The sequence below is a fragment of the Dipodomys ordii genome, unplaced genomic scaffold (assembly GCF_000151885.1).
Source record: "Dipodomys ordii isolate 6190 unplaced genomic scaffold, Dord_2.0 Scaffold7, whole genome shotgun sequence".
Lineage (NCBI taxonomy): Eukaryota > Metazoa > Chordata > Mammalia > Rodentia > Heteromyidae > Dipodomys > Dipodomys ordii.
The window spans coordinates 782328-794559 of record NW_012267223.1 but is presented as its reverse complement, the minus strand read 5'-3'; the positions used below and the strand labels follow the sequence as shown (position 1 = coordinate 794559).

Here is a 12232-nt window from a genome sequence, read left to right as displayed (position 1 = left end):
CGCCCAGGCCCAGAGTTCAAGCCCCCCATCGACCCCCCCAACCCAAACAAAAAGAATTCAGCTTGGGTGAATAGGCCAAGGTGGGCTGTGTTCTCCTTCCCTGGGAGAGCACGCAGGCCGACACGGCATGCTGTGGCCTGGCCCGGTCCGCCCCGCCCAACCCCGGTTCTCTGCCCCCCACACACCCCACCCCCACACCTCCAGTAAGCCTGCTCCTCCCCAGGTCTCACCAACACGCTGGGCTCCCTCGTCTCGTCCTACCCCGTCACAGGCAGCTTTGGGCGGTGAGTGACGCCAGGCCCCTTCACACTCCTCGCTGCTCCGTTCTCCCTGCCCGAGTCCCAGCGGCCTCCTGACAACCTCAGCTGTGGGGCGGGCCGGCCCACTGGGTGGGTGGGACGGCGGGACAGCGGGACTGAGCTGGCCTCTGCAGGAAGGCCCCAGCGCACATTGCCCCAGAAGAACGCTGGTGCCCACGTTAATTCCCAAGAGAACGGCCTCTGCCCTGGTAAATCAGGGTCACGGGGGAGCCAGGGCCCCACAGCTCCTCCCTAGGGTCAACAAGAGTGGTTGGGTCAGGTATCTGCAGCTCACGCCTGTAATCCTAGCTACTTAGGAGATGGAGATCTGCGGCTTGAGGCTTGAAGGCTGCCCTGGCAGGGAAGTCCATGAGATCTTTGTTTTTGTTGTTTTGGTTATAGGGCTTGAACACAGGGCCTAGGCACTGTCCCTGAGTCTCTTTATGCTTAAGGGTGGCACTCTACCACTTGAACCACAGGGCTACTTCTGATTTTTGAGTAGTTAATTGGAGGTAAGAATCTCACAGGGCTGTTCTGCCTGGGCTGGCTTTGAACCGCGATCCTCAGATCTCAGCCTCCTGAGTAGCTAGAATGACAGGCATGATCCACTGGCACCAGTTTCCATAAGATTCTTTTTTTTTTTGGGTCCGGTCGTGGGGCCTGAACTCTGGGCCTGGGCACTGTCCCTTAGCTCTTCAGCTCAAGGCTAGCGCTCTACCACTTGAGCCACAGCGCCCCTTCCGGCTTCTTTTTCTTTTTGCTTATGTGGTGCTGAGGAATTGAACCCAGGGCCTCAAGCATGCATGGCAAGTGCTCTACCACTGAGCCACCTTCCCAGCCCTCCATAAGATTCTTAACAGCAGTTAACCATCAAAAAGCCAGAACTGGAGCTGTGGCTCAAGTGGTAGAGTGCTATGCTAGTCTTGGGCATAAAAGCTAAGCAAGAACTGGGTGCCAGTGGCTTATCCTGTGATCTTAGCTACACAGGAGGCTGAAATCAGAGGATTGTGATTAAAAGCTAGTCCAGGCAGGAAAGCCTATGAGACTCTTATGTCCACCTAACCACCAAAAAGCTAAGTTCTGAAGCTGTGGCACAAGTGGTAGAGCTTGAGCAAAAAAGATAAAGGACAGCACCCAGCCTCAGGACTAGCGCACATGTGTGTGAGCTCACACGCACACACACACGCACGCACACACACACACATGCACACATGCACACACATGCACGCACACACACACACATGCACACACGCACACATGCACACACACGCACGCACACACGCACGCACGCACACATGCACGCACGCACACATGCACACACACGCACACATGCACACACACGCACGCACACACGCACGCACACACACACACAGCCAAGCCAGTTTAAGCCCTAGTATTGGCACAGAAGAAGAGTCGGAGTTGGCAGCAGTGTAGAGGACGTGCTTTCTCATTTGAACTTTACTAATCAATGACCAATGATGTGAACTAAAGGAACAGGCCTGCAGGTGACGGCCCCAGCTCCGTTTCCTGCCTGAGCTCAGCCCCCAGCCAGCCCAGGCCTGGAGGAGGGTCAGCTGTGGTCACGGACGAGACCCGGCCTGTCCCCTGCACGGGGCTTCACAGACTCTCCGTTGCCTTCCAGGACAGCCGTGAACGCGCAGTCGGGAGTGTGCACCCCAGCAGGGGGGCTGGTGACTGGTGAGCCCCCCCCCGCCTCATTTCCCCTGCTCCCATGCGGTGGGCATGGGCCGGGCGAGAGGACCCACAGTTAAAGGGACTGGCCGCTGGCAGGGCTTAGAGGGGCCCGAGCCCCCACCCGGCTGTGCCACTTGCTGTGCAGGAAGGAGCCTCGCCAGCCCTCCGAGGCCCACAAGGTCTCAGTGCTCCCCGTTAGCCCTGCTCCCCTGCACCACAGTGACACTGCCCCCCCCCCAGGTGTGCTGGTGCTGCTCTCCCTGAGCTACCTGACGTCACTGTTCTCCTTCATCCCCAAGTCTGCCCTGGCCGCCGTCATCATCACGGCCGTGGCCCCGCTCTTCGACACCAAGATCTTCAGGACACTTTGGCGCGTTAAGAGTATGTACCTGGGGGCTGGGAAGGTGGCTCAGTAGTAGAGCGCTTCCTTGCATGTGTGAGGTCCTGGGTTCGATTCCTCAGCACCACATAAGCAGAAAAGGCTGGAAGTGGCACTGTGGCTCAAGTGGTAGAGCGCTCGCCTTGAGCTGAAGAGCTGAGGGACAGCGCCCAGGCCCAGAGTTCAGGCCCACGATCAGCAAAAAAAAAAAAAAAGATGTATGTACCTGGCTCACGCCTGTAATCCTAGCTGCTCAGGAGGCTGAGATCCAAGATGGCAGATCAAGAGATGCTCAGCTCCAAGTAAACACCTGAAGCCACTAGTGGAGCTGTGGCTCAACTAGCAGAGCACTAGCAAAAAGCTTGGGAACTATGCCCAGGACCTGAATTCAAGCCCCATACTGGAGATGACACTTTCCAAAAAAAGGAGTTTGTATTCACAGCCAAGGAGTGCTGGGGCAGGGTGTCTGTGAACGGCCGGCCGGGGCAGAGCCGGGAGTTGAGGGCAGGACTTCGGGGTGGGGGTTGGGGGCAGCAGGGAGGTGAGGGCAGGCGGGGTGGGGGGTGTAATCCGTATGACCTACACCAGTGGCTCACACCTGTAATCCTAGCTACTGAGGAGGCTGATACCTGAGGATCTAGGTTCAAATCCAGTCCATACAGAAAAGTGTGAGGTTCATACCTCCATTTAACCAGCAAAAAAAGCCAGAAGTGGAAGCCTGGCCAAGTGGTAGAGTAGAAAGCTAACTGACAATGCCTGGGCCCTGAGTTCAAGCCCCAGCACCAGTTCATACATACAAATAGTATTAATATGTGTGTGGGGGATATAGTAGAGGTTCCTGGGGGAAACTGAGGCCTGGGCCGTGTGGGACAGGTGGGGTTGAGTGTAGGGTGGAGCCAGTCCTGGCACTTTGTCCCCCGGACACCTCTGCCGGGAGTCCTGCCTGGGCTCTGGGGGGTCACCTGCCCACATCTTACCAAACTGTCCCCTCTTCTGGGCCTCCTCTCACCCAGACCGGCCAAGGTCCCCTGGGCACCAGCTGCAGCCACAGCCGCCGTCCCTGGGGTGCTTGGCCTGGGCCGGCTGGCCGCAGGGCGTGCCAGGTGCAGCAGGGGTTTGGGCAGGGAGAGACCCGCTGAGCTGGCCCTGCCCTAGGGCTGGACCTGCTGCCCCTCGGCGTGACCTTCCTGCTGAGCTTCTGGGAAGTCCAGTACGGCATCCTGGCCGGCGCGCTGGTGTCCCTGCTGATGCTCCTGCACTCCGCAGCCAGGCCCGAGACCCAGGTGCGCCTGGGGGGGGGGGTGAGGGAGTGGGGGGCCTGAGTTCACCAGGAGGCTGTGGGAGGCTGTGGGCTTCGCATGGCTGAAAGTGACTGGGGGTGCCCCTGGCCCCTTCCCTCCGGCGCTCCCAGCTTGGGCTGGAGAGTATTTTCTAGAACAAAACCTGCCTGAGGCGGTGCTGTGCTGGGGGGAGCGGGGACCCTCCGGGATTCACGGCCTCCCTCTCCAGGTGCGTGAGGGGCCGGTGCTGGTCCTGCAGCCGGCCAGCGGGTTGCACTTCCCCGCGGTTGAGGCCCTGCGCGAGGCCATCGCGAGGCCGGCTCTGGAAGGTACGGGGCCACCTGGGGCGGGCTTAGGCCAGCGGGCAGGGGGGGCGCTTCCTGCACCCCAGCCCGGGCTCCAGCCTCGGTGTGTGGACAGCACTCTCGCCCGCTGTCCCGTGGGCGCCCAGCCCCAGCTGCCCGGCGTCAGCAGTGGCCGTCCTGTCCACAGCTGGCTCTCAGGAGCCATGGGGGCCATTTCAGGCCTGCCCTGCCTGCCGAGCTGCAGCGTGGCGTGACCGTGGGGGCCTGGGCTGTCTCCCCAGTGTGTCCCCCTCGCAGCGCGATCCTGGCGTGCAGCCACGTCTGCAGCGTCGACTACACCGTGGTGCTGGGGCTGGGCCAGCTCCTGGAGGACTTCCACAAGCACGGCGTGCGCCTGGTGTTTGTCGGCCTGCGGGTGAGCAAGGCGGTGCCGGGGCTGATGGGACGTCTGGGCCCCTGGGCCTCGCCAGCAACAGCCCACGGCCCTCACTGGCGGGGCTCTGCTGGGGCTCCTGACCCCGCTGGCCTTCACCCCCTCGTGGGTAAAATGGCCCTGAGGGGTCACGGACGTGGCCTCGCTCTCCCGGGAGTCCAGGCTGACCCGTTTGCTACCTCGTGCAGGGGCATGTTCAGGGGCACCCAGTCCCGGGCTGCGCTGTGGGACTTACTCTGTTTGTGGAGCACTGGTCTTGGTCTCCGCAGCCTGTTGGTGTGGAATCTGCTTTCAGATAGCCGTCCCCTGCCCTCCCTGCCCCCCCCAGCCGCCCCCCCACCCCCCGTGCAGAGGTGAAGCAGCACCTCGCCAGCACATGCCTGGGGAGCACAAGGCCCCTGCCGCCCGCCCACGGCAGAACCCCGCCTCCTGCCCCTCACAGCAGAACCCTGCCGCCTGCCCACAGCAGAGCCCTGCCCTCCCCCCCCCCCCCCCCGTGCAGAGGTGAAGCAGCACCTCGCCAGCACATGCCTGGGGAGTACCAGGCCCCTGCCGCCCGCCCACAGCAGAACCCCGCCCTGCATCCAAGCACGTCTGCCCTGCAGGTGCCCGTGCTCCGCGCCCTGCTGGCCGCTGACCTGAAGGGCTTCCAGTGCTTCTCCACCCTGGAGGAGGCAGGTGGGTGTGGGGGGACAGGGGGGAGTGTGTTCTCACGTGTGTCCACACCCCAGGTGGTCAGGACAGAGCCGGACAGGGTCGCAAGAGCCAGAGCCCTGGGGCCGGGGGTGGCACCACACCCGAGTCCCTGGAAGGGCACCTTGGTCTGATGCCATCATGCCAGCGCAGGGCGGGATTGGAGGTGGGTCAGCTGCAGCCACAGCTGCCCACAGGTCCTGGCCCAGCCACAGGGAGTGGGAGGCCCTGGCAGGCTGCCTCTGAGACTTTTGGGGCACTTTTATATTTTATTTATTTATGTCTGTCGTGGGGCTTGAATTCTGGGCCTGGGTGCTGTCCCTCAGCTCTTCAGCTCAAGGCTAGCGCTCTATCACTTGAGCCACAGCACCACTTCTGGTTTTCCAGTGGTTCATTGGAGAGAAGAGTCTCACAAACTTCCCTGCCTGGGCTGGCTTTGAACCACGATCCTCAGATCTCAGCCTCCTGAGTAGCTAGGATGACAGGCGTGAGCCACTGGAGCCAGGCTTATATTTTATGTTTCAGATGTATGTTTGAGGTGATGTTTAAACCCAAAGAAGCGAAGAGTTCAGGTGTCCTGCCTATACATCCTTCTGACTGGATACAATGTTTCCACTAATCACCAATCGGGATACAGTGTTTCCATCATTTGTCAACCCGGGGACAGTGTTTATCACTCTAGAAAGCTCCTTCCTGCTGCTCCCCAGTGGGGGCCCTGCTCTGATTTCTGGCAGAGCCATGACGATCCATGGAACTCTCATGTTCTTAGTGGAGCTGGCTTCAGTGCTGACGGGCAGGAGGGGCCTGCGGAGGCCCAGCTGTAGGGGAAGCGTCCGCAGGCACCCACAGGTGCCCCGCAGGCAGATTCACCTCGGGAGAGCCTGCCCAGCTTACAGTGGAGCCCACCAGCGTTAGCGGTCTGCCAGGGTGACCCCAGCCCCCCAGGGCCCCAGCTGCCCCATGCCACCCACAGAGTTGCCCCCCTGCTGCTCTCAGTGCTAGGAAACCTTGCACATGGAGTTCTCGTTGTTGCTTTTCTCAGAGAAATACCTGATGCAGGACCTGGGACTGGAGCCCTATGACATCTGCGAGGACTCAGACCCGGACCCCGAGCGCACCGCCACCGAGCACACCGCCACCCTGCTGCAGGCCTAGTTGGGCCTTCGAGGGGCAGCTGGTGTGGGAGGAGCCTCCACAAAGTTCCGTCCCTGTGGTCTGGTGCCAGACACTGCCCCGCGGGACACACACTGGGGAAAAGATGCTCAGAGGACCCTGGGAGGCACAGGGCCGTGCAGGGGCCCCGCTATGCCTCTGGTGTCCTTGGGGCAGATTACAGTCACCTCCCTGCTGCCGGCTGCACGGTTCTTCCAGGGAAGTAGCACCTCCCAGAGGAGGCGGGCAGCAGGGTACGGGAAGGAAGAGGGGGCCCCCCGGCCCCAGCGCCCCCCCCCCCATCCCCAGCTCTGGAAGAGCAGAGGAGGCAGGCGCCGTAGACATGCCTGCGGGGTATTCTGAGTTGGGACAGGAGAGAAAACCAGGTGCCAAGTTGGTTGGGATGGGAGAGAAAACCAGGTGCCCAGTTGGTTGGGATGGGAGAGAAAACCATGTGCCAAGTTGGTTGGAAAGTGATTTTGTGTTTTTTAAATGGAAGTGATGCTTTGATGAAATGCTTTACTATAAAAATGATTGGAAGCCACCTGCCCGCCACCCCTCACCCAAGTGCGTGTCTAGATCTTTGTGTCGCTCACGGGCACGTTGGGTTTTATGTGTGGGGTCGCTTCGTGCATGGTGCTCTGTAACCCGCGTTTCGCGTGGTTGTGTGCTGTAATTGTGTATTCAGATGAGTGGCGTGGGAGAGCGTGACTTCCCGTGTCCATCTGTGTTGTAGTTGTTTGGTCAGCCTAAAGCTCCGCAAACTCACAAACTGACAAACAAGCTGGGTGCCAGTAGCTCACACCTGTAATCATAGTTACTCAGGAGGCTGAGCACTGGGGGTTTTCAAGGCCAGCCTGGGTAGAGAAGTCCACAAGATGCTTTACTTGGTCTGGAAATGTGGCTTAGTGGTAAAGTGCTTGTCTCCCACACATGAAGCCCTGGGTTCGATTCCTCAGTACCACGTAAACAGAAAAAAACAAGTGGCGCTGTGGCTCACGTGGTAGAGCACTTGTCTTGAGCAAAAGGAGCTCAGTCAGGGACAGTGCCCAAGCCTTGCCCCAGGACTGGCAAAAAAAAAAAATCTTAAGTAGAAAAGGCTAGAAGTGAAGCTCAAGTAGTATGGCTCAAGTGGGAGAGCCCTAGCCATGATCACAAGAGCTCAGGGACAGCGCCCAGGCCCTGGGTTCAAGCCCCAGTGCTGGCATAATAGTGCTTCAATGAAGCTGAATTATGAAAAAAAATTCCTGCACAAGACAAAATAGTCCGGTGCCATGCGTAGGCCACCAGTGCGACTAGAGCCACGTGTTTCTAAGTGCTGGGGAATTTCCAAGGTCTTTCCTCACCTATCCCGTTCCCATCTTTCCAGAACTGAAGGCAAAACATCTTCCTGAGGGGGAGGTAACAACGTTCAACAAGAAATGTACTCATTACCTCGGAACTGTGGCCCTCTGTACGTCACCATTACAATAAAACAAAATTAAAAAGGCTTTCTGAGACTGGTCAGAGACTCACTAGGAGTTAATCACCATTAATATTGCTAATCCTGATTCTAGATCATTATTGTGCCTTTCTACTTTTACTTTTCTTTCAAGTGAGCTAAGCTGCTGGGGACCAGGCAGATTTGACTGTTTGACCAACAGCTGTCAGACCATCTCTTTTGTGCTTGGCTGCTCTCAGCCAGTCTGATAGCCTGGCCTGCTGGCTGCTCTGAGCCTCCACGCAACTATACTCCAGCCGCCAGGAGCTCTGCACCGCCGGGAGCACTGCACCATCAGCTGCTGGCCCCCCCCCCCCATGAGTGCTGCAGACAGCCTGCACTGGCCGGGAAAGGGCGCTGAGGGCTCCCCAAGCTGTGATTGGTGCCCTGCAAGGCTTGAGGCCTGTGATTGGTTCTTCCTGAGGCGGTGAGGGTTTGAGACGTTTCCCTCTAAAGGTAGGGACTCCACTCAGAGTCCTTGACCTCCATCACAGTGTAAGGATTTCTGGACAAGTCACAGTGGTGTGAAAACTTGGCTGCGCAGACCAGCAGAGAGGTGTGGGGGTGGGGGCCCTAAAGGAGAGATACACAGCCCTTGCAAAGGCAGAGTCTGACTCAAAGACGAAAGAGAAGAGTTTATCTTCGCTCAGTCACTCTTGGTGTTACTACATTTTCCAAGTTTCTGGCTCTTGTTTACCATTCTGGGTGTTTGCATTCTGGGGGAAGCCTTTCTCTTGGGAAGGCATACCTTCTGCCAGACAAATGTTAATTCTTGGGGTGCATCTCAGGAAGGAGTGCTTGTGGGAGACTCTCCGAAGCAAAGATGGTGCTTCTTTGTTTCTAAACACCATGTTCCTGAATGGCCTTCACCAGGCCCCATTTTCCTCCACGTGTCCTGCCTCGGCCAGTGATGGGTGAAAATGGTAGGAATTTCAAGCTGACCACAGAAGCGCTGCCCCTTTTCTAGCAGTGTAAGCAGCGTGCTTGCCTCCGGTTAGCCAGCGGTCTGCTCTGCCTGCTGCCGTCTGAGGCTGTGAGGCTTCTGAGTGACCTGTTGGCCCGCTTGTGGTCTTCATCACAAGCGAAGCACACTGGGATGGTTGCACAAAAACTAGACAAGACCTGCTGCTTCCAGCCCCGACACCTGTGTCCAGTGAGGACACGAAGGGTCTGGGAGCAGTCGAAGTGGCTGAGAGCCCCCGAGGGAGCCCTGACACCAAGGCGCAGAGATGTAATCCTAGCAACAGCTGAGTGGATCCGAAGGAGCGGCAGGCAGCTGTGAGGGATGCCAGCAGCGCCGGGCAGACGAGACGCTGTGAAGAGCCGGGGGCCACGAGCTTCCGTCTAGAGCTGGAGAGAGCTGGCCCGGGGAAGAGACGGGCGGGTGACACTCAGAGCGCAGGCGCTCTACCTCAGCTGTTGGGCGTTGGCTGTGGACGCCTGCGGCAGTCAGCCTCCTGCTCTGCGGGCTTGGGGCCCCAAGCCTCTAGTTCTCAAGGGCCACGCTGTAAGCTCTGGGTTTGGAAGTTAAGCCAGCAAGCCTCCGGAACTCAGGACCACCCGTGCAAAGAGAGACAAAGGTTTGTGACAACTATCCCTCCCTTCTCACGTCCCCTCTGCCTCGCTGCCTAGGACAGGATCAGTCCCAGCTCTTCCGGGGTTCTAGGACAGTCACAGTCACTGGCGGCCTCTCGAGTAAGTGAGCAAATTCGAATCCAAGTGCTGGTGTTGGAAGGGAGCGAGGAGAAGGAGGAGGAGGAGGATGAAGGGGAGCTCCTCTGGTCCAGCCTAGGACAGTAAGTAGCAAGCCAAGCCCAGACAGCAGGAAAGCAAGGCCACAGAGTCCTGGGTGGTTTCAGCGCTGTGGTGGGGTCTCGGGAGTCTCCGGTGGGCAGCCACCTGTCCTGGCCTTCTTGGCTTTCTGACTGCGGGCCGGATGCCTGTGGTGTTTAACTTATTCCGGTCCCTCGTGGCCTGTGTTCTTTTCACCCCGATGGCCAGGGACTATGGCAACTTTGTCATCCTCACAGGGCCAAAGGAGCTTGGGGAGCTAGGGAAGCGGGCCCTGCTCGCCCCTGTCCCTCTGTCCTGAGATCTGAGGCAGGTTGGGAGCTGGTGCCACCTCAGGCTGTGAATTCCGCCATCTTGAGCACTGTCTGTTTACATGGCCGAGGTAAATGTGAGCCTTGTCTCCATCCTGCCTTGCCACACAAGCCCCACCCTGCCCTGCCCCGCCCTGGGCAGCAGCAGGCAGAGACCCAAGCCCTCATGGGCCCTGTCCGGGTATCTGTCCCCAGGCCCACGCAAGCCCTGCCCCACCCTGCCCTGGGCAGCAGCAGGCAGAGACCCACGCCCTCAAGGCCCTGTCTGGGTAAAGGTCCCCAGGCCCACACAAGCCCTCACAAAGCTGCCTTGTCCTCAGTGCTGGCATCTCCACACGCTTAGCAAAGGGCCTCTGTCCGTGCAGCCAGTGCCAAACCCAGAGGTGGCTTTGCCATCACAGACTGGTGGGGGTTGTGCGTGTGTGCATGCACACGTGTGCACAGATGTGGGGAGGCAACGCTAAACTCTAGGGACACATCCTTGTGCAGGACGATAGCATGGGGCTCCTCTCCCAATAGATCTGCCACAGCCTCCCCAAGAGGCAGACATGCCCAGGCTCCAGTTGGGAGACGCGGGAACAGCGCCTCCTTTCCCCCTGCTGCCCTGGGCTCCAGGTCCTTTCCCATCCAGGCTCCCAGCTCCTGCCCTGTCCACGGAGTTACACTTCTCCATTTCATCTTCTCTTAGATCATGTGTATGTTGTATGCTATTTTGTGTGCCTCTCTTTTCCCCTGAGATATGGATTCTGGATCTAAGTAACTCCATCTTGGCATCTTAGTGGATGTTAATAGAAGATGGGGGCTTTGTGAGCACTCGAGAGGTTGAAGCAGGATAACATGGAAGCTGAGGCCTGTGTAGGCAACTTAGAAGTATGGTATTCAGAAACTGAATGCATTCTTTCCTGAGGGATGCAGTTCTCACCCTAGGATGCACAACCGGAGGGGACGGCAGGGCTGCATGGGACGCCGCCTGCGGGGTCCCCCACGCAGCTCCCTAGGACCCTTGCAAGTAAGAAGCCTGGGTGGTGCCAGCCAAAATGCGCCTTGGGATTCGGAGTCCTCGGCTGCCCTCCCATGCCTTCCCCCTCCCCCCGCCCCGGGTCCTCCGCCCACCCGTTCCCCCCCCTCCAGGTCCTGCATTGTTCCCCTGGGTAGTTTGCTCTGCCTATGTAGAACTTCTGTTAGGTTTCATGCCTCACACCAGTTAAGTGATTTCTGCCTTTATAAGCTTTGTGCTAACTGCATTCATGGCTGCAGGTCTTAGGAGTCTACTTGCAAGAGCTAGCTTTCCTTTTTTTGTTGTTGTCAGTCATGGGGCTTGAACTCTGGGCCTGGGCTCTGTCCCTGCCCTCTTCAGCTCAAGGTGAATGCTCTACCTCTTGAGCCATATCACCACTTCTGGTTTTCTAGTGGTTCATTGGAGATAAGAGTCTCATGGACTCTCCTGCCCAGGCTGGCTTTGAACCGCGATCCTCAGATCTCAGCCTCCTGAGTCGCTGGGATGACAGGCGGGAGCCACCAGCGATCCTCAGATCTCAGCCTCCTGAGTCGCTGGGATGCCAGGCGTGAGCCGCCAGCGATCCTCAGATCTCAGCCTCCTGAGTCGCTGGGATGCCAGGCGTGAGCCGCCAGCGATCCTCAGATCTCAGCCTCCTGAGTAGCTGGATGCCAGGCTGGAGCCACCAGCAATCCTCAGATCTCAGCCTCCTGAGTCGCTGGGATGACAGGCTGAGCTGCCGGCGCCCGGCTGAGAGGGCAGTTTGACAGGCTTATCCTCACTGCAGTTCCCGGGCCGGGTAACGGCATTTCAATGGAAGGAAGCTTAGCCACTTTGGTGGTTGGGCCAACTTCCATGGCCTACCCCATTTGGTGTTTATTAAGCAGGCTGTAACCTCCTCATCTCACCCATCCCTCCTGCCACAGTGTATTCTAAAGTCCCGCCAGGACCAAAACACTGCCCTTGTGCAGGATACTGACTCCCCACCTGGCCCACAGGCCACCCGTCAGGCTGGCTCTGTGTGGAGAGCTGCGGGAGCGCGACCAAAGACGGCTGCAAAAGCAAAAATGGCAGGGCCGCGTGGTGCGGCTGCGACCTAAGATGGCGCGGGCTCCCGCCTTCCGTCTTCCCCGTGACGAGTGCTCTCTGTAAAAAACAACTCCTTATATGGCTATGACTTGGCTCCTAGTTTGCTTCTGTGTTTGCAGCCCTATCGATATATGCCACGTGGCGCTTCAGGATTGGCCATCCAGGAGGCTTATAACCGGAGCGCGGGGGAGGAGAAGCAGGAAGAAGAAGGAAGAAGCGGGCAGGAGAGAAGTAGGAAAAAAGAAGCTGTAAACAAGGTCCTGAATAAACCGTCTGAAAGAAGGACCTGTTGTCGCGTCATCCTTGCGGGTCGAGGCGGTCGCGACAA

At 58.6% G+C, this 12232-nt stretch overlaps 2 protein-coding genes across 2 annotated transcripts in view; both read left to right on the top strand.

Annotated features, from left to right (window-relative positions):
* Slc26a11 (solute carrier family 26 (anion exchanger), member 11) overlaps window positions 1–6620 on the top strand; it is a 16790-nt gene extending 10170 nt beyond the window's left edge. Inside the window, exons 8-15 of the mRNA XM_013036266.1 lie at window positions 224–284; window positions 1942–1997; window positions 2235–2375; window positions 3529–3656; window positions 3883–3982; window positions 4240–4373; window positions 4997–5069; window positions 6127–6620. Of these exons, the coding sequence (XP_012891720.1) occupies window positions 224–284; window positions 1942–1997; window positions 2235–2375; window positions 3529–3656; window positions 3883–3982; window positions 4240–4373; window positions 4997–5069; window positions 6127–6239 (806 nt within the window). The 3' untranslated portion in view covers window positions 6240–6620. The remainder of the gene's footprint in view (window positions 1–223; window positions 285–1941; window positions 1998–2234; window positions 2376–3528; window positions 3657–3882; window positions 3983–4239; window positions 4374–4996; window positions 5070–6126) is intronic.
* A 2192-nt stretch (window positions 6621–8812) lies between these two features.
* Rnf213 (ring finger protein 213) overlaps window positions 8813–12232 on the top strand; it is a 97211-nt gene continuing 93791 nt past the window's right edge. Inside the window, exons 1-2 of the mRNA XM_013036259.1 lie at window positions 8813–8869; window positions 9349–9512. Coding sequence (XP_012891713.1) covers window positions 8813–8869; window positions 9349–9512 — 221 coding nt within the window. The remainder of the gene's footprint in view (window positions 8870–9348; window positions 9513–12232) is intronic.